The sequence below is a fragment of the Eurytemora carolleeae genome, unplaced genomic scaffold, assembly GCF_000591075.1.
Source record: "Eurytemora carolleeae unplaced genomic scaffold, Eaff_2.0 scaffold1536, whole genome shotgun sequence".
NCBI classification, from domain to species: domain Eukaryota; kingdom Metazoa; phylum Arthropoda; class Copepoda; order Calanoida; family Temoridae; genus Eurytemora; species Eurytemora carolleeae.
The window spans coordinates 20,866-44,069 of NW_019397422.1; the positions used below are offsets into that span (position 1 = coordinate 20,866).

General features: G+C 32.7%; 1 protein-coding gene across 1 annotated transcript; it reads left to right on the plus strand.

The window, feature by feature from the left end:
- Positions 1-14,828: 14,828 nt before the first annotated feature.
- LOC111714202 (uncharacterized) lies at positions 14,829-22,383 on the plus strand. The gene is made up of 9 exons (XM_023489256.1): positions 14,829-15,036; positions 16,347-16,390; positions 16,456-16,481; positions 17,426-17,498; positions 18,090-18,174; positions 20,543-20,602; positions 21,063-21,148; positions 21,906-21,994; positions 22,252-22,383. Exons 1-9 carry the CDS (start codon positions 15,029-15,031, stop codon positions 22,291-22,293), a joined length of 513 nt encoding a protein of 170 aa, XP_023345024.1. The 5' UTR covers positions 14,829-15,028; the 3' UTR covers positions 22,294-22,383.
- The last annotated feature ends 821 nt before the right edge of the window (positions 22,384-23,204 follow it).

Genomic DNA, 23,204 nt, shown 5'->3' on the forward strand with positions numbered 1-23,204 from the left:
AGAACCTGGATATAATTTGACTGGAGATTCCTGGTTTCAGCATCAAACTTGACTAGTTTAGGAGGAAAAGGCAAGGTTGCAACGGCAAAGCTGCTCCAGGTCTCATCAAGGACGCATAGACTCCTGACAGATTCTTTAAACTCCTCTATATCTTGCATGATTTGTTGAACTGTTGCTCCTTTTAGTACATCCTTTGAAGATGATACAATTACTGGGTACCTGACACCTATCTTGCAGGAGTGAGGAGTATGTGAGCAGGTGAAGCAAGTGTAGTTTCCCCAGACATCAGAAGGAGCTTGTATTCTGTAATTCTTGGATGAGTTGTGGAGATGAGTATATATTTTAGGTTTAATTTTTATATCTCCTCCAGGAGTGAATTCAGAGCAGGTTTCACAGTATCTGTTGATATGCTGGTTGGATTCTCGGATCTTCATGTGATCAGATCTCTTAGCACTCTGGAGCATAGCTAGTTCTCCTGATTTCCAGTTTAAGCTTATTGATCGCATCTGCGTTTCAGCTGGGTAAGCAAAGGTGAGTTTATCTGTGTAGGCAGGATATAAGAAGGTCTTGCATGCTGGCGGTAGAGGTGGAGGAGGAATACTAGTGTCTGGCAATATTTTCTCGGTATTAGCTGGCAAATCTTTCTCTTCACTGCTCGTAGCGTCCATCATCTAAATGTATTACTGATTACACATAGGTATTAAATGTTGGATATATTATTACTATAGCTCAGAGAGAATAGAACAGGAATTTACAGTTAGAATAATTTCTTTTAGATAAGAATACAGCATAGGCTATGAAAACACTAATCTAGTAAAAGAACCTCCTCCATATTATAACTGTTATCATTCAAGTATGCGAGTTTTTCACCATCGCCATAAGCTAGAAGATTTATTTTTAGCTCAAATCTAAACCAGGAAAGAAATGAACTTAATCTTCTGAATTTTCTGCATCTAGCAATCCAGATGAAATATTTAACATGTAAGGAAAGTAAATTTATCGGATCCCACATATTTTTTGAGTGATTGCCAAAAATAAACTCTTTTTTGCTGGGAATTTCCAATACCTCATTCCATTTATTAATAAAATATTCATAAACATCTTGTAGAAAGTCAAATATTACAAAACATTCATAAAACATGTGAACAATTTTTTCTGGCATCAGATCACAAAAGGAACAGTTAGGGGTGGTGTTAGGAATAAATCTAGCAATAATATAGTTCGTTTTTAGAGCACCCCTCACAACTTGATAATGAAACCATTTTAATTTGTTGTTATAAAAAATAGTTCTTGTAAGCTGATAGCATCTTCCCCAAAAGTTAATTCCTTGCATGGCTCCAAGTTCAATTTCCCACTTCCTTTCTCTAAGCATTAAGTTTGCATTGAAAAATTCTAATCTCTTTGCCAGTTTAACCCATCTGTTACAGCCCTTGGTAGAATAGTTAATTAGACGTATTAATGGAGGTTGGGCGGGAAAAGATAGGGGAATATTTTCTAACTGAAGACCTAATTTATGTACAGCTAATCTTATCGCATGTTTCAAACTTATGTAATTAAGAATATCTGGATTTTCTCCAAATTTAATTCTATACTCTTCAGGATTTAAAAAGTCAGTGAAATTTCCCTCAGTTTTTAATATGTCATAAGGATAATTAATACTATTGCCAAGGGCGCCAAACCTTTGTCTTTTAAATTCAATTGAGTTCATCATGAATACACTTGAACCCCAAATAGGAAATGTGATGATATCTTCAGGATGCATTTTTAAGTGCTCCAGCATGAAGGGTTTAATCAACTGTAAACATTCAGTCCAAAATAAATTAGGAAAATTCTTGGCTATTCTATTATATTCTAAGGTGCCAGTCGTAGTTAGGAATGTATCAATGGTTATATGGGATGTGTTTAGCATGTTATGAGCAAATATATGTTTCCATGAGCTTTTGTTCTTACTACTTTCTAATCTCCTAAACCAAGATATTTTGAAGGATTTCCAGCTAGAATTTACATCTGGAAAGTTAAGTCCACCCCTAATCTCAGATTGTTTTGCATCTTTTCTCTTAACTTTATCTGATCCCTTCCATATAAACTGATATATCTCATTTTCAATTGATTTAAGTTTGTGTTTATTCAATGAAGGAATCACAAAAGCTATGTGTGACATTTTAGATAATAATAAGGTTTTTGCAACGCACGCACGTCCAATAGGAGTTAAAAATCTATATTTCCAATTTTTAATAGCAGTTCTAATTTCCAATATCTTTTTGTCAAAATTAATTTCCATGTTCGATAATGTACCATCAAAAGTGATCCCAAGAAGGTTGAATTGTTGATCCCATTTAAGACCAAGATCTCGACAGAGAATGTAGTCATTTGGTATGGTACCAAAGACCGTACATTGAGTCTTCTTGACTTGTATTTGTAGCCCTGATATCTCATGAAAGTTATTCAATATTTGAATGGCATTTCGTAGATTTTGCGCATCGTAATTTAAAAAGATACTACAATCATCGGCATAAAGAGATAGAAGGACTTCAATATTCCCAATATTAATTCCTTTAACGCTCTCAGATTTGCGAAGTTTAATGCATAATATTTCAATACATAGTATAAATAATGCAGACGCTATAGGGTCACCTTGACGGCATCCTCTTAGCACTGAGAATGGAGCAGAGATATTGCCTGCATGATTTATGGATGCCTTAAAGTTGCCTAGTAAAATATTGATCCATTTAATAAAGTTATTTTTAAAACCAAAATACTTCAAAGATCCCTCAATGAATTTGAATGAAATACTATCAAAAGCCTTGCGAAAATCAATTAATAAAAGCAGTCCAGTAATGTTATTCCTTTTAGCATATTCAATAACGTCATATGTAGTTCTAATGCAGTCCCCAATGTATCTCCCAGGCACAAATCCACACTGATCTTGATGAATAATTTGCGGCAGTACACTATTGAGTCTTTTAGCTAGAACCCCTGATATTATTTTATATATACTATTTAATAAAGTTAGGGGGCGCCACGAATCTAGGTATTCTTTAGGCTTGTCACCTTTAGGGATTAAGGATATTATGCCAATTGTTTGTGAGTCTGGTAATTTATTTATCTCAAAGCTGTATAGGGTGGCTTTATGAATGAAAGGACCTAGTTGACGCCAAAACATTTTGTAAAATTCGTAAGTAAATCCTGAGTATCCTGGTGATGAACTGTTTTTAGTACTTTTCAGAACCGTGGACATTTCTGATAGACTTATTTCTCTTTCCAAATCCAAGGATAGATTATCGGAGAGGCTCGGATTCTCAGGATTTAGACCAAGAAATTCAGGAATATCTTTTGTTAAGTAGGAGTCATGATTGTCATAAAGCTTAGCATAATAGTCCCTTACTTCGTTTTCAACCTCTGTTTGATTATTTATTTCAATTTCACCCTCATTCTCATCCCTTCTTACTTTAAGCTTCGATATGTATTTTTGTGCGTTAAAATTTTTTTCTAGACTACAAAAATAAGCAGTTGGCTTCTCGCCGTCCACTTTATCAATGACTTTGTTGCGATAGTTAATATTACAGGCTTTAGACTCAATAAACTCATTATATAATTCTTCAGCATTATGTAAATCAATTTCAATATTTTGTGGGGGATCCGGATGAGAAGCAATGTTTTGTAATCTTTTAAGAGTATTATTCATTCAGACGATTCCTAGCACGAACATTTCTTGGCTGCGCATAGTTATAGTTATCTAACTCATGATTGAGTGTGACATTAAAATCCCCAGTTATTATACAATCAGATATATTTGCATGTTCTACGTATTCAAAAATGGAGTCAAAGAAAATCGGCGAGTCTTCATTTGGACCATATATATTAGACCTATCAGTAACGGATTTCCTTCAAATTTGCAATGCATCCATAAAAGGTTGCCAGTCCCATCATGGTAATTGGATTCAACTAATATAGGGCAGTTTTTCTTTATTAAGACAGCTACTCCTCTAACATTGGATCGGAGGCTATTGAAGAAACAATAGTGATTTGTTTCATTTCTGACAGTGTCATGAATATTTGGACAAAATCTGGTATCTGATAGGCATATAATATCTGGATTAGCCGTTTCTATATGCTGAAAAAATTCTCTTCTTTTTGCAGAATCCCCAAGGCCATTTACATTAGCGGATAAAATTGTCAATTTGCTAGCAGAGCTGTCATAATCAATATTATTCATTATTCAAAATTAAGTCTAAAGATAAAATGTAGAGAGTATAAATAAATAAAAAGATAAATTGCAGCATTTTAGGAATGTTACAATTTAGCAGAATCTCGTGAGACGGAGTAAAATATTAGAAACTGGAGTTCAGTGAAAGATGGTGTTTAATGAAAGAGGGTGTTTTAAATAGAGGGGGGGGGGGGGTAGGCTCAGTTTATTATATGGCTTTTCACTTATATATAATATTTAATATTACAGGAAGAATGCAATAATTATTAGTAGTACACTGTTATTTGATAAAATGTTCGATTGTTAGAACCAATATAAATTAACGTGGCTTTTCGCTTGTTAGAGGTTAATCTCCCGACCTTTACAATTTTAAGAATGGTAGAATCTTCAGAGTTGTGCTTATTATCTACTTTCCAGTCTGCCATTTGGAATAGCCCACCCCTTATATTCAGGTTATAATATGGAGGTATGCATATAAATAAGCTTTTTCCATATATTTAAATTATGATAGGCCTATGTATTGAAAAATGCTTTTCGCTTTTTATTAAGGATGTATTAAGGATGAAGTGAGACAAGGCTTCACGCCATCCAACAATTTAAACCAAATGTATACCTTTAGATATCAAGCGCTCTTGTTAACAGGTTCAGTCAGTCTTGCAGTATTCAGGCATTTTCTATCACTGTCAATCAGACCCGGATCCGTATTACAGTAGAGAAAGAAATAGAATGAATAAAGATGGCCGATGTATGCATGGGAATAGGTATCTGATCTCTCATTGGTTCTTTTGATCACATGCCTGTATCTGGATTGTTATTGGACCACATTTCAATCATGTGACGCCCACTATGTGTGTTGCGCATGCGTGAGGCATATTGAGTAAAAAAAAGATGGTATTTGCCCTCTTTTGAAAACTATTTCACTCCAAAAACATTATTGAGTCAATCCATCGCACTTTAAAAGCATTTTGAGCTACATATCAGTGCAATAATCTTGTATTTTCTGTCACTTTTGAGAGCCGATAATATGCGTGTTCACAGCTCAAGCTCAGTCAAAACTCAGTAGAGTGGGTTGACTATTAAATATTTGCGGGGAAAACTGTTAACAATTAGGAACTATGTGATAGGGCTGGGCACGTTCCGACTTTTTTGAAATCGTTCCGTTCCGTTCTAGAACGAGGGCCTTCAGCTAAATCGTTCCGTTCTCGTTCCTCTTTTATAATTAATGAATTATCAATGAAAGAATTAATGAATAAATTAATGAATCAATGAATCAATGAATGAATCAAAGGATGAATCAATGAATGAAAGGATGAATCAATCAAAGAATGAATTAATATTTAAATGAATTAATAAATAAATAAATCAATAAATGAATCAATAAATCAATCAATCAGTCAATCAATGAATCAATGATTGAATTAATGAATCAATGAATGAATTAATCAATCAATCAATAAAAGAATGAATTAATGTATCAATCGATGAATGAAATAATAAATAAAACAATAAATAAATAAATAAATAAATCAACAAGACCAACGGTCCAAATTGCACATAAAAAATAATATATTTTGTTTGCCAAAAAATCAAATTATTAAGAAACCATTTTAGAGAGCTTTTAAGACTTGATGAATAAAAGTTAAATTGGTCATCAACTGGTAAATAATTTATTCTCTTTAGAAATAATTTATTTCTGCTAATTTAACAAACAAACAAACAAAATACTTTTGTTTGGCGCTCAAACATTTCTGGATAGCTGGGGAAAAAATTATTTTTCAAGAAAATATATTATTAAAAGGAACAATTATATCTAACCTGAATATATGCCTGGAGAATGTAGAGAAGGAGGGGTGGAGGTAGAATCTGCTCTAGTTCTCCTAGTCTCCAGCCTAGACTGGAGACTAGCTGGAGGGACAGGTTGTGAAGAACTGGCACCTTGCGCTCCAGGGATTGACAAAACCAGAGCTCAAACGGGTTCTCAGTAAAGAAACCAAGATTTTGGCTGGCGATAAGATTCAACACTTTAAAATTCTTGGAATAAAATCGGTGAATTTTAAATTTTTCTTAGATAAATCCTGCCATTTCTAAATATTGTCCCTGATATTGACCAACTTTAAATCATCCTTTCATGGGAGTTTTTCAAAACTGCCACATAAAACTTGTCCTTTTTCTCTACAGGTGTCGGTCTACCGATCGTTAGACCGATCGGTTCATCCGACCTGTTTACGCTATCGATCTCCGCTTCATGTACGATCAGTTAACAGATCGGAATGGAAAATCGGAGCGATTTCATTCCTACGCCGGAATTCCTCAAGTCAGAAATCGGAATTCCGATCGAGAGAAATTTTCCAGCTGGGTAATACAAACCGGTTTCTGATTAAATGATATTAGTGCAAATTCGCGTTAGTTCAATCCGACATTAGTGCAAACGATATATAGCGCCATCTTTGATTTTCTTATCTTGCAAACGGAAAACATGATGAATCAAATTAATATCCATGGACACCTTCTAGAACTAAAAGACATTTGTCAGCTGATGGTGTCCATACTGGAGGTAGAGATTATTACAGAAAGTTTATAATTCTATAACCCCCTCCCCTCCCCGCCTCCTACCCCTCCTCCCTCCGGCCCTCACTTCCCGGCACCTAGTAACACCTAAGTGGGGCGGCCCTGTCTAGGCTTCCAGTTACCGCAGTAGTTACCCTTCCCTGAACCTTCCCTTCCCATTTGTCGGTATATTTGGAAGAAATTGACCGACACCAATCATAGCAAAGCAACAAACCATTAGAATTAGTTCAACTTATTCAATATAGGTGTCTCTAGAATTTATTTACACTTTCAATATTCTGCATTTAACATTGATCAAACTACAACAATAAATGTCCTCTGTGTTTCTACATAAAATGTTATACAAAAACTAATATTGTATATACTATTACTATTACAACATCTAGATATTCTACTGTAAGTTAGTGGAATTTCTGTTTTTTATTAACTTTCTAAATCAATTTAATAAAGTGCGTCATACCAATTAATATTGCATCAACTAATTTATGTATGGTTTACAACCTTCTCAATACACTACCTTAGTAGTACCGTAGTCACCTGCTATTGTAATAGGGTTTCTAGTCGTAATTACGATACGCGTAACACTTTCTTTCACTTACGCAGGAGCATTACGCGTAATTACGCGTTTATTACGTTTACGAAAGAAAGTCTAGTTTCGCGTAAGTAAGGCGTAATTACGCGAAATTACGTAATACGAAACAATTTCGTAATAAATAAAGTACATATTAATTCTCAACATATTTTGACGATTTTATTTCGACATTTTTTCAAACAAGGAAGGTAAACTTGAGAAAGTAGGTTGAACTATTAACAATTATTTTCCTTAAGTAAGTTAGTTGTTTTATTTAAATTAAAAGTTAAAACTTCAAAATTTCATAGACGTAATTAATGCAAAATTTCGCAAAATTACTTTGTAGAAACTACGCGAAATTGAAGTTTCGCTAATTACGCGTAATTATTACAAAATTTCGCGAAATTACCTGGTAGAAATTACGCGAAATTAGGCCGTAATTACGCGTAATTATAGTTTCGCTTATTACGCGTAATTATTACAAAATTTCGCGAAATTACATTGTAGAAATCACGCGAAATTACGCCGTAATTACGCATATTTATAGTTTCGCTTATTACACGTAAATATTACGAAATTTCCCGAAATTACGTTGTAGAAATTACGCAAAATTACGCCGTAATTTCGCGAAACGGATATTTCCCCAATTACGCGTAATCCTGCGAAATTACACGAAATGAAAATTATTACACGTAACTGCACGTAATTACGCGTAAGAGAATAATCTATTACGTTGGAAACCCTAAATTGTAAAGACAAATTGACATTTAACAAGGTTCTAATCTGTTTCACACTGGTTTACTATTAATTCAAACCACTCACCTCTGAGATTACAAGTAAATAATAATCTCAAAATCTTCTTCTTCTTAACAACTTTATTCAATATAAAACAAATCAACAATGGTAATTTCATTTATGGAATCATCGAGAAAAAAGCGACGAAAAAACCGTCTCATTCTATCTTCATACCTATTGCTGTAACGAGTTGCTTTTCGCAGAGCTCTCCATTAATTAAGGTTAATCAAATTAATAATTAATTTGCAAGTGTAGTTGCAGACTTTTCATCTTTAAATTGAAGTATGAACATGAATAGTATTGCAGTTTGTAAATTAAAGAAAAATTTTATATTATATTATTTATTGCAAACGTAGTTGCAATTGAATGACTTTTCATCTATGTGAATAAAATATAAAAATAAGACAACAAAAAAGGACACAAAAAATTAGAGTACTGGAAAACCGAGAAAACGGACAATGACTTTTCATCTCGCTTTTAGAAAAAATCAAAATAAATCAAAGGAAAAGAAACATCCAGATAAAGACTTTTCATCCAAGAATCGAATAAAATTAGAGAAAATCGATCAAAAATGTTAGAAATTAGAAAAATATCGAATATTCAAAAATTCAAAAATGCTTGTAGGTCTCAAGCTTATATATAAATACTATCCAGCTGACTATAATTCACTGGTTGGTTATCCGGATATCACGATTTTATAAGTATATATATTCAGGATATTAGAGCTTTCAGTATCCTAATTTCCTGAATCACTCTGAGAACTTCTTTAGATCCTCTTCTCACGACTGAGCTTTAAACCTTCATTTTTTGATCTGGCCCGACATTCTGTTATTCTGTATATTGCCTTTCCCATTCTGATCCTAGCCTTATCTCCCAAGTGCAACATGTCTTTTGGCTTGGTCTCTCTCCATTGACCCATTCTGTGAGTTAACCATCCTTCCATTAGTGTCCTTGGTCCTGTAAAGTGAGAAGATTTCTTCGTTCTTACTCCCCATGTATGAAAACAAGGTGCAAGACGTGTCGGAATGATTGGATGGGTATTGGAGCAGTTGTATTCTCTAATCTTGGTTGTGAGAGAAACCATCACTTCTTTACGGTTGTTGAGTATTTTTCTGTGGTCCCTGTTAATCACAGTAATCTTCGGAGGGAAAGGGAGAGTGGCAGCGGCAAAGCTTCCTTGATATATATCTCCTGTCCTAAACAGACTGGGGCGTTTGGCGCCCTGGCGCCCCCCCTCTGTAGTTTTTTGTCCAAGCACTCTCATTTTTGACATTATCACCGTGAAATTTTGTGACTTTAAATAAATAGTATTTTAAAGGATTTTTTGATAAAAAATATTTTTTCAATTTATAGAGTAGGGCACAGGGCGGAAAAAAAGTCCGGTCTGTGAAAAAAGCCTAAAATAGCCCATAACTATTACCATAACTATAAACATAACCATAGCTACAGATCTAAAAACTATATTTTTAAAAAGCCCTAGAAAAATGCACATAGAAACATGTGTCACACTTTGATATTTGTTAAAATAAAAAGATTTTTTTTTCATTTTTTTTAATCCTTTTTAAGGGAATTTTTTTCACCCCCTCTAGCACCCAGACTATTAAAGTTATCGGTCTAATTCATTTTCTTCGAGCTGGCCATGAAAAATTGGTCTATGAACATGCATTTCACACCTATACCTAATTTCTAAGGCCTTTTTTCTAAAGGGGGGGGGACGTTAACATGCATTTCAACCCTATACCTGTTTTCAAACCTATCAAAGGTGAAACCAATCAATTTAAGCTTTAAACTCTTGTAAATCTTTAGATAAGCGTTATTGAATAAATATGAACTTTTTTTACAAATCTAAATCATTATTAAATTTAATATATACAATGCTGTAAATGTTATTATTATGTACAAAACATGATTATATTGTTCTAGACAAAGCAAAGGTAAAGAGCCACCTAGCGTTTATAATATGAACTGAAATTATCTTCTGTGTTGTTGTCTATTTGGAAACTCTGTGGAGAGAACTCTATAACACCCCTCCATATTCAAAGTGTCCTACTTTACAGATCTTCCACAGAAAGTTGTATAAGGTGGAACATGTGTTCAACAGATGTTGTGTAATACAGGAGAATACATATAGTGTGTCAGGTTAAACAGATCTTATTTCAAGCTGACATCTTAATAAGTTCCAATGTTTAACTATAGGTGACTCTACTGTATAATTACATTAATAGAAATACAGTATAAAAGAATATATAAAGTTTTGTTGAAAAAGATATGTGTTTTGCCTTGTTTAATTATTTAGTTTGAAATGTTAAAGATTAAATCAAATACTTTATTGTTATCTTTTGTATTATATTTTCAAATTTGACGTACACAAAGATCACGGAACAAGTTTTAACACTAACTTAAGCTACCCTCCAAAAAATTCAAATCGTTTCATTATTTTAGATCTAAGTGTACCTTACAAAATGGTAAACTTGGATTAACTTAAATTAGAGTAACCTTAAATATACGAAGGTAGCTATAGGGGTAGGGTGGGGCTAAGATACTTATCATGTAACAGTAAGGATTTCAGGGGGTTTTCAGGTCCCAACGGGTGCTACCCCCCTCTGGAATGCATAAAAAAACCCTCCACTGTACACATTCCTGACAATGCCCCTTAAATACAGTCTCATGAAGAGAGTACGGTTGTTATTCACAATTTTCACAAAACAGTTCATCATTATTTATACAAGAGAATGAACGAGCTACAANTATTGTAAAGCCTAATTAAAAACTTAATAACACATGTACAGTACACCACTCCAAGTGTAAACCGAAGAAAATCTGTAGAACACATTTTACTAAAATTCTAGATGGGGCTCTTTCTGCAATAACCCCTCTATTTCTAATACCTCGATGGTTTAAACCGCTTAACATCAACTATTAACCCTATCCCGATTGGGCTATTTTTGTCTAATATAGAATGGGGTGGGTGGGTGGTGTTTTCCACCTTCAACTATGGTTTTGCTCTTAGAATTGAGATAGGAGAGTGTGATACATGTCCTTAGCCCAACTTTTTATGGCCTGTTCATTAAAAAAATAATTATACCTCTAACTTTAATGGTCAGGGTGTTAGGGAGGATTTTTTAAATGTTCAAAAGTATGTTAAAAAAATTTTCAAAATAATTTTTTTTATTTTTGACAAATACTAACATAATAAAAAAGTTATTAACCATTTCTAATTTTTTTTTAAACGCCGACCGTTCCTTCCATCCTACCCTATGCATCAAAAAAAAGATTTATTGAAAAAATGAAGAAGTTTTAGTGTTCTTGTTAGCAGTTCTTAAGTTATTCAGAAGAAACCACAAGGGGCGTGGAAAATACCCTCCCCCCCCCCATTGTGATAGGGTTAAACTTTTTACATTTTAGAGTTCTATCAGGACTATAAAGTATATAATATTAATTCCTCTAAAACGTAAATTTATGAGTCAGTAGTTAATCTCTCTTCCAATATGAATAGATGTTGATTGCATGTCTATGTATTTAAAAGGTTGATATTAACCTTGGTACAGAGTGTCCCACAAAACATGACATTAGCAAGACAATTTGAAAGTTGTTTTTAATCTTTACTAGAAACATTTAGTCGTGAACCTTATTGCACAGGTATGATTCTTGAAACAATAACTATACAAAATTTTTCTAATTCTGGGATTTCCAAAATGTGGTCTGATTTTTTGTGATCTCAATATTACCAGAGAAATCGAGAATTTCGTTCAGATTTCAATTTCATGAAATAAAACCCAAAATTGTCGAAATCTGAAAAAAAATTCTTCATATCTGCGTACTATTGAGAGCACAAAAACAAGGCAGAACACATCTGAAAATGCCAAGAATAGGAGTATTTTGTGACTATTATCCTAGAATTTTACTTCGGAAATTTAGTTCACAAATAAATGACGTAAATTTGTTCAAAAACTAATGTTTTTGAAAAAGCTTGTTTTTTTAAATTAAAAAACGAAGAAGTCGTTTCGTAGAAAAAGAGCTTTTTTCAAAAATATTCTAGAGGAAAGATTGAATTTATGTTTGGGTAAAATAAGTTTAGCTGTTCTATATATAGATATCTTTTGCATGACGTCGCTGGAGTTTTGAAAATCACTGATGCACTGAATTTATTATTTATGCCAGAAGACACATGGCTGCGGGAAGAAAAGAGAGCTAGTATGTAACATGGAAGGGAAAAATAGTGTGGCTTATGGCCGCCTGCCTTCCCCCGCTCAATTAAAACAAATATGGGATTTTTTACACACAAAAAATAATATTTTAGAAGTACATTTATTGCTTCTAGATATAAATACATATTAAATAAAGAGTGTATAAAAGGAGAGGAAGTTGAGAAGGTCTTCTCCGGTTCCAGGGTCCGAAACTACTGATTTGCGGATTTCATAATCCTCTTTCGGGGATTTCATATCCTCTACAATATGTTTAAATTCTTCACTTGTATGGAAATGCAATGTGTAGAAATCCAGATACTTTAGTTCTCATGAGATTGATCAAGCATCTTTTAACATTACAAATTATTTTGACCTTTTTGGTTGATAATTTTTATGATATTCATGAGTTTTAAGGGACTGGTTTGATATTTGGGTGATAAAAAATAATACCAATTTTTCAAAATTTCTTTGCCAGTAAGCTCTATACAAATGTTGCCATTGATATTTTTAAGTTACTGCAATTTCCGATGATGGAAATAAAGTCAGTGAAATAAACTTTTGCAAACATTCATTCAAAATTGTCCTTTTTTAACGGATATTTTCTTTCTTAAAATGGTTAAAATTAATGTTCTTTTATTCCGAGATATTAGGTATTTAAATTTTTTGTGTTATTCTAAAAAATGCAAACCATTTAATTTTTTTTGTCTGTTTATCTAAAAATGGTTTTTAACATAAATTAAGTAAAATGTTTCTTTTGGAACAATATCATGAGAGGACAACCCCCTCCCTCCCTTCCTTCACCACCCCCCCCCACTATAACTGCAAGTCTCGTTAAGATATAAAATTAGTGGATCAATTATAAATATAGTAATTGAATATTGCAATGCTTGAAAATCTGACATGATCTAGAAATCTTACATGTTCAATCTGAAGGAAGGTACACTGAAATTTCTACTCGACTCCTGTTTAAACACCCTGCCAACACAAACCATCCCATACCCTTCTAGGGGGAGGTACTGTTCCCCCCCACCTCATGTGACCGCACAGAAACCAGATCTAGCAATTATCGATAGAATGGAGGAAAAGATGGATATTTTTGAGCTTACTGTCCCATTGGAAACAAATATCAAAAATGCCAACACTCAAAGATGAACAAGTATGAACATTTTATCACAGATATAACAACTAGGGATGTGTCTGTTCACCCTTTTGAAATTGGCTCAAGAGGATATATCTCACCGTCAAATAAAGCAAATCTAAAGAAACTGCATAAGTTCTGAAAACCCAGTGTTTCAAAACAATGTGCAAAAATCTATCAAGCCTTGCAGTACTGTCATCATACCACATTTTTAGAAAACGAAAATGCTAGCTCTGGGACCAAGAAACTCCATTTCTGAAAACCATCTCTGAATAACTAAACTATACTCATGCTAAAAGTCTTGTATTGCACCTGTTTTTTTGGCAAACCCTGTCAAGTATAAAATGCGATATTCAGAGAAAAGCGTATTAATTTGTAAACTTTTATATTGTTCAATGTAATTTTGGTTTAGACAAATATAACGGGGATGTTAACTTTTTCATTTTTTTTTGAAAAACATTCGTTTCATTTTGAAAACGACAACGAAAAATCGAAAATGAAACGATCGTTTTTAAAAACTATCGTTTTTAAAAACTATCGTTTTTAAAAACTATCGTTTTTTTAAAGTTCGTTTTTTTAAAATGGTCGTTTTTCAAAATGATCGTTTTTTCATAACTCGTCGTTTCGTTAACGATCGTTAACAACGACCCTTAGTTAACGATCATTAAAGACGACCCTATATTAACTATCATTAACGAGGACCCTTCGTTAACGATCGTTAATGACGACATTTCGTTAACGATCGATAACAACGAGAGGAAACCGACCTGAAGGGCATCTGTACTAAACATTGAGTAGTTTTTAAGAAAATATCAAGAAGTTCAACAACTGTTTAACAACATGTAAGACGACATTCAATAAAGTTGAGTGTAATTAATAAAGTTCGACATCACTTTGTTAACGATCGTTAACGACAACCCTTCGTTAACGATCGTTAACGACAACCCTTCGTTAACGATTGTTAACAACGAGTCAATACAATTGTTTTTTTAAAACGAAACGACGAGTTTTAATGAAAAAAGAAAAAAAATGTTTGTTAAAAAGATAATTAGTCTTACCATTTACGTGCACTTGATATGTTCGGTAACTAATTGGTAACAAAACAACAATTTAAAAAATTACTACCTCGTTGTTTATTTTAAAAACGATCATTTTGTTTTTCGTTTTCTCTTCTTTGTTAACAAAACAATGAGTTCGTTTTTCGGAAAAGTTTAAACGTCCCACCTCTCTACATAAACGGTACTTATCTCAAAGCTATTTTATTTCCGGTAATTTTGAGATTTTAGCGTACAGGAATTCAGTCTTTGCCACAAAGTCAAATTTTCTAATCCCTATACCTTTGCTACCTGATGTTGTATTCCTTATATATTTCAAACTTATATTAATTGATCTAACAGAATTTATAGTTTGAAATAGCTAAGGTCTACGCCATTTGGTTGCACAGATTTAGGGATTAGTAAAATAAGAGTTTGTGGCAAAGACTCAATTTTTTTTTCATATCTTATACACAAAAAATTTGTTATTTTAGAGTTTGTTCTGGGCTTGGAAAAGGCAATTTCTCAATGCTGAGGTAACTTAAAAATTTGAGTTTTTTTACAAGGTCTCTGCTTAGAAACAATTATATCTTTTTTTATGCACTTTACCTGTGAGCATTTTCTTCTTTCTATATACTTTTCTTGTTTTGGTGTCTGGCTTTATTCAATAAAAGTCAAAACAGCTGAACATATAAACTTTTTGTTGAAACTCATATCAACCCAGAAAAGGTTTATGGAAGGTTTAAAATGAAAAATGTTGCCAGTCAAAATAATGTCGAGAATGACATTTATTACTTTTTTAACCCTATCCCCGCTGGGGTACTTGAAAACCAGGATACGCTGGGGGGGGGGGGCAATTTGCCCCCCCCCTCTAAATCCCATGTTTGATGTCCAAATATGACAAATGATACATCATTGGAAAGCTCTTGTGCTCTACTTTTAGAATCTGCAAAAAAATTTGCAAATTTGCAAAAATTGAATTTTTTATCGCAAAATCCAGTTATATAGTAAAAATGTTTGCAAAAAAAAATTTGCCCAAAAAATGAAAAATTATACATTTTTGAAAAGCCCTTGACCATGCCATTTCAAATATGCAAAAATGTTTGCAAAATTTTAAATAACCTGATTTTTAATCAAGAAAAACTAAAAATGTGCAAATTTCCTTTGACAGGTTGTTTTAAAAAAATTTGCAAATTTTTTTCGCAAAACTTGTGCAATCCGTTTCCTTATGTCATAGGCTTTCCAAAAAGCTAAATTTTATCAAAATCTGACAAGTGAAAGTGGGTAAAAACAAAGATTTAGTTTGTTACAGGAAAAAGCATTCATTCAGGCAGTGTGCCTGAGGACTCAGGCAGTTAGTATTAAAGCCTGGTTTTAGGCCTAAAGGGAGGGCTTTGGGTATGTAGGAAAAGTCAGAAAATTTCAACAGCCTCAGACCAATACTTTTTGAGTTATGTAAAAAAAACTACAGGGGGGGTCAAATTGACCCCCCCCCCCCCAGCGGGAATAGGGTTAAATCCGCGAAATACGATTTACGAAGAAAAATTTAGCTTGAAGAGCAACAGTTAACAGTTTAAAATTTTTATTAGAACAGAGAAAGCATTTAAAACAAAAAATAAAAAAGTTTCTGTTATATTGGCGAACTTTTCAAAAAAAATTAACATTTGTTTTTTTTGAATTGAGATTTCTACAATTCTTATCTGCAGCAAACTACATTCAAACCATGTGCACCTATAGTCATTTGTGGTACCAAAAATGTAAGCTCTATTGGTAGCGTTTATTGGATCAAACAAGACCAACTGAACAACAACAGCACATAATTATCTATTTATGCATTTTTGTTTAGAAGCGGAGGGAGGTCCTGCGATTTATTTCACAACGAAATTTCAGGTATAATAAAGTTTTAAATAAAACCTTGAAAAATTAATAAAATATAAAAGTAAGATTTTTTTTAGATGTACGGGAATACATTTGGTGGGAGGTAAGCATATCCCTAAAAAAAAAGAGAAATCTAAATTTTTTGACTAAATTAAAAAAAGTGTCACAATTTAAAAATGTTGAAAAATAAAATTTATTTAGTTAATCCTTTTTATTCTGTTTTGATACATACAAGCTGAAGTGCCTGGCGTTGACCTTGGAATTAAAATAACCCTTGAACATTTCTTTTTATTTGGAAAAAAAATAAAAATTGAAGCAAAAAATCTAATATTTTGAACTCCTTCCAAATAAGGAGACTTCCCAAAGGGTCTTAAAGATGCAGTTTGAAGACAGATTTTAAGAAGGCAATCATGCAAGGATTCCTGAGGATTTATACTTGCACCGAGAAAACATTGGAATAAAATAAACGAGGATCTAGAAATCATGTGAAGAGTGAGGTCAAAAGACTGAAAAAAAAACAGTGTGAGGAAAAAACTTACATGGATGAAAAGCAACAACAAAGAATGGTTTAATGGATGCTTGAAGAGGAATAGGAAAAAACTTACATGGATGAAAAGCAACAACAAAGAATGGTTTAATGGATACTTGAAGAGGAATAGGAAAAAACTTACATAGATGAAAAGCAACAACAAAGGATGGTTTAATGGATACTTGAAGAGGAATAGGAAAAAACTTACATGGATGAAAAGCAACAACAAAGGATGGTTTAATGGATGCTTGAAGAGGAATAGGACCTGTAAATAAACCTGATTGTGAGGCAACTAATCAGAAGGAGGAAATGGTAGAAATTCCGAATCAGTATTTTGGAAGTGTATTTACACATGAAGATACATCCAGTTTACCTGATCGAGCAAGGACAGCATCCATCCATGATGTTGAATTTAATCTAAGACAAGGTTAAGGTTAAAAGCTGGTGCTGTTGTGAATCGGAAATGTATATCTTGTTGAATGTTGGGTCACTTCAAAATACATAAACAGTCCTTTCAGGTGTATTCCTGGATTTATGAGATTTTGATCAAATTTCTTCCAACTCTTCTCATCATAGTTCTAAATATTCTAGGTGCAATACAATATTAATCAAATCTATATTCATGCTTTGCTTGTCTGGTTCCTTTGTATCAAATAAACGTCAAAACGGTAGAACCGATCTGGCCTAAATTTTGCGCAGGACCTCACTGCACATGACTCCAGGGAATGTTTATGGATGCTCAAAATTACAGAAATTTGTGTCCAAAAGTTTTTGATTTTTGATAAATTTTGGAAATGCGCAAAGAAAACATTTTTTAATCTGCTAACTTTTTATTTGTTAATGTTTTATATGGTATAAAGAGAAGATGTTCAGAGATAGAGCAACAATTTGTTTAACACATTTTCAAGTGATGCTCCTTTAAACCTTTATCTGGTCAAAAACCAATGAGATATTTTTTTCTAGCTGAAATTTCATTATTTTCAATTGTAGATTTTCTTTAAATGTGAATAGACAACGTAGGAAATTGTAACTTGTAATATTTATAAAAACGACAATATCTTCCTCATTGTTTCTTACATGCAAGTTTAAAGGGTACCGTTGTGAATCTGGCCATGCCTCTAAATGAAGTATCACTTAAAATTACGCCCAGTCCATTTATATTCTATTGTTTGCAAATGTAAGTATTGCGAAAACTGTGCAAAATCTGGGCAAACAGACAAAGGATAATCAACTCAGACCCAACTAACCCTTCAGATGAAAATATTAGGTTAAACAAATATAGAAAAACCATGTTTTCTCCAATGTGTGTAGAAGAAAGGTGAGTGAGATGAGCTTTCTATATTCCTGGCAGCCTCCCGCCAAAATAAAGTAAATTGTATGTAAGAGTGTTTTTTTCTTTCTTTTTTTCTTTGACAAAGCTTGAACTGAACATACACAGCTTATTAACTTTACAGCACTTATCCTAGAAGCTTGAACTGAACATACACAGCTTATTAACTTTACAGCACTTTTCCTAGAAGCTTGAACTGAACATACACAGCTTATTAACTTTACAGCACTTATCCTAGAAGCTTGAACTGAACATACACAATTTATTAACTTTACAGCACTTCTCCTAGAAGCTTGAACTGAACATACACAACTTAAGTTCAAGTGTGCCTCCAAATGCTACAATGCTGGAGTAGGATGTTGATTTCCAATGTTATCCTTAAAATCATTGTCTGATCAAGGGTTATGTACTGTAGATATTCTTCTTTTTAAACCTGGAAACCGCGATTGTATGCAAGGTATGGATCGTCATCCATGTTCCAACTAAAAACTAAAGTATTTTTTGTATATATATATATATATATATATATATGTCAGATGTATAAATTCTCCCCAGTGCTAAATATGTAGTAGTGCTAGACTTTCTCAATTCGAATCATAAGATTAAAGGGAATGGAAATGGCCCTGGTCTGGCATGGAAAGCCAGTCGCACTGCTTTGCAGACGACTTTGTTATCACACACACACACACACTCTTTTGGTACAGACACAAAACAGGACTACAGTCAAGGAAAGTGCAGAACAATATTGTCAATTACAATAAGGCTTGAATATAACGAGTAGTTTATTGTGATCTTTAATCAAACTTTATTCTTTGCTTGAAAATTTGGCTTATAGTGTTGACTTAGATATATAAATAATATGTTACATGTATATTAAACTTATTTTTAAGTAAACAATTAACAATAAACAAATTTACTACCCTAGACTGTACAAATATCAAGATTATTATGTACTGTATATACCTACAGTACACGCCTACAGTTCGTTATTACTTACACACACTCTTTTTGTACAGACGCACTTACATGACGTTTCCGCCCCTTGATTCGAATCTGTGAGAGTCTGACAGTACCCTGCAGAGCACCAGTAATAATGCTTACACCCACATTTGACTAGAGCTGCGATGAATATATATATATATAGTGTAGTTGTTCTAAATATTATAGACATGGATGTATCAGATGATATGATCAACTTCTCCTTGTTGTTCTCTATCACGAACCTGCTGGAGATTATTAACTACTCACTCAACTTTTACATTTACTGCTACTATAACAAGGATATCAGGACTTCATGCAGACAAATGTTTCAAAATATCAGGACTTCATGCAGACAAAGATGTCAAAATATAAGAATTAAATGTTTTGCCTTAGGACGTTAAATTCAGAGACAAAAGATCAAAATTTGCATGTACAAATTATGACATTTAGATTTATTTTGCTTTTCGAAAGTATCATAATTATAAAATGAACATGACGCGAATTTCGTTACAACAGTTTTATATTTTGAAGTGTTTGATTGTAAACATTTGACATTTAATTGGAAAAATTAGAAGAGTACATTATTTTATACAAATTAGTCAAAAACTAGTGTTAAAGCTTGGTTATTTAAAAAACTTTTAATTTCTATATTTATCTTAAAAGGCCGCATGCAAAAATTAACGAAATTATTTATTTGTCTTTTAAGTGAATTAACATTATTTGATCAGTCAAGTATATCAAATGTAATGTACAGTGTAACCCACAAAAGATGATGAATCGTTACTCCACGAGACAGAAGAAGGGCTGGGCGTCGTTCCTTGGAAACGATCGTTTTTTCACGAGAACAAACGGAATTATCAAGAACGATCCCATCGTTCCAAAAAAAGAACGAACACATAAAGGTTCTTAAAAATATTGGAACGAACGGAAATTGCTTGAAAACGAAACGGAGTTTTGTTGACTTTTAAAAAAGTCAATACGATAAAATAAAAGAGATCTAACGGTATTTCTAATCTTTATTTATTAAAACAAAAGGTTATGAAATATTTTCCCAAGTGGGGCTTAAATTGATTGGTTTAGAAATTAATAAAGAAACTATAGATCAATATCTTTACAGCACTTCTCCTAGAAGCTTGAACTGAAAATACACAATTTATTAACTTTACAGCACTTTTCCTAGAAGCTTGAACTGAACATACACAGCTTATTAACTTTACAGCACTTATCCTAGAAGCTTGAACTTAACATACACAGCTTATTAACTTTTTATATATTTATAATATATACTTTAGATTAGGTTAGAAATTTTTTAAAATTTTGTTAGTGGTGTGTATACAATATCTCTTCTAGTGATTTCTCCTCCCGTATTAGCAACAGATTTCAAGTAAGTAACAGTTTTAGTTTTTTTTAAATCAAACATTTTTAATTTTACAAGACAATGAGTGAACTGAACTAACAGGGATATTTTTAAATAACTTCTTTTTAAAACAGAACATTAAATATTTTGAAATTTGGTCGTGAATTATCACTTCTATTTAAGCTTCTCCAGGGGAGGATACAGCTAAGGGGGGTGGCAGCAGGACCTTTGCACCCCCTGATATTTCAGAATAGCTTCTCAATAGCACTTAAGGGAAAGAAAACCTAGTGCAAAACAGAAAAATATCTATCTTGAAAAAAAAATTTCGCTTGAGTCTGTTGGTTCCTAAATCTTGATTTTATTGTTCCGAAATAAATCTTTCCCCCCTCCCCCCCCTTTATTTAAATCCTGTATCCTCCCCTGAGCTTCTACGCCTAAAAAAAACAGTGAAGCCAGTTTAAAAAAAAGGGATATATTTCTGCTCTAGAATGCTGCAAGAATTATCAAGAGTTAGACGAAGAGTTTTGTCTCGAAAAATCAAGAAGAAAAAGAAGCAAATTATCCCTTTCATTGGTAAGATATTCCGTAAATATTTAAATCAATTTAAAATAACTTTTAAATTCCTCGTCAATTTTTAGAAGAAAATTTGGAACAAATTAAACTATATAAAAAATGTCTTACACCTCAAAAATATAGTTTTTTTAGCATAAACCTTTCCTAATTTATATGTTTAAATGAATTTTTGCTACAAACTATTTTTTGTATGTAAAACCAATCTTCTATATATTTATATACTTTACTTGTTTGTCTGGGTGTTTGTTTGTATCAAATGAACGTCAAAACGACTTTCAAAGAGAAAATGTTTACAAATGAAATAGAAGATGGGCGCGAAGCGCTCTAAAACCCTAGTATATATATGTATCCTAGTATATATATATGTATAAACTAGCTTGGGAACCCAGCGCTGCCCAGTTTCTCCCGCTGTTTACCCGCACTTGAACAGTTTTACCGAAAAACTGATTTTTTCCTTTTTATGTAAACCCAATCAACTTAGAATTAAAAAAAAACATTTCAGTGGGTCTCTCGTGCTGCCCAAAAAAAATTTGAGGCAAATCGGTCCAGAGGTTCCTGATTTATGATCGGACAAACAAACAAACAGACACCCAAACAGATATTATAACTTTATATATACTTTTTTTGAAAATTACAAAAAATAAGAATACAAAATTAACATGTTTTTTATTGTATATTGTTTTAAAATAAGGATCAGCGCTAAGTCTAAGAGAAAAGAAACTTACCATGCTTCTACTCTATATTGTTTATATTTAAGGATCAGCTCCAAGTTTAAGAGAAAAGAAACTAACCATGCTTCTACTCTATATTGTTGTTGGATATTTTATTCTTACAACACCATCAAAGGTACACTGAGCCCCATGAAAATATGGAATATAAAGACAACTATAAGAGTTTAGTTATAATTGTTCAGCAAGAGTAAAAATTCAATCTTTAAATCTGAAGGGTTAATTTTGAAAATTGTTCAAAATGGACAATACTGAAAAACTTCTTTACCATACTGCACTCTTAATTCAATAACTATGTCTAGTCGGTCACTCCCTTTAACTCTACAGTTTTCTGGTTATTAAATATATAGATACAAAAATATTTTTTTTATCTAGATCTCCTACATTTTCTGGCTCTTGGCCCCACAAGGTAACTAAAACATTTCGTATTGCTTTTCATAAACAGTTAAAAGTTATTATTGGTGATTCAGGCTTTGTCTACAGAAATTTTACACACACCCGGTGTCTGTTTGTGTCCAATTAATGTAAAAACGTCTGAACCGATCCGGCCCAAATTTTGTGTGGGATCTCGCGTGATCCCAGGGAAGGTTTATAGATGACCAAATTTTCAAAAATGTGCCCCCAACTAAATTTGATTTTTGAATATTGAAAAAAATCCATTGTTTTGCATTGTTTACAAAGAGTAAATGTTCACAATTAAAATAAAAGATGGGCGCGAAGCACCCTTAAAGCCTAGTATTTTTATTATAATAGTTTAATAATAAACGAGGAAGTTAAAAGTAAATTTCCATAATTTCAATAAGCATGAGGATGTTGGTTCTTTTTGCATGCAGAGTCACTTAAAATTACAATAATGAAAATTCTGAAACTTCATTAAATTTACAGCACTTCTCCTAGAAGCTTGAACTGAAAATACACAATTTATTAACTTTACAGCACTTTTCCTAGAAGCTTGAACTGAACATACACAATTTATTAAATTTACAGCACTTTTCCTAGAAGCTTGAACTGAACATACACAGCTTATTATACTTTACAGCACTTATCCTAGAAGCTTAAACTGAACATACACAGCTTATTAACTTTACATCGCTTATCCTAGAAGCTTGAACTTAACATACACAGCTTATTAACTTTACAGCACTTCTCCTAGAAGCTTGAACTGAACATACACAGCTTATTAACTTTACATCACTTTTCCTAGAAGCTTGAACTGAACATACACAGCTTATTAACTTTACATCACTTATCCTAGAAGCTTGAACTGAACATACACAGCTTATTAACTTTACAGCACTTATCCTAGAAGCTTGAACTGAACATACACA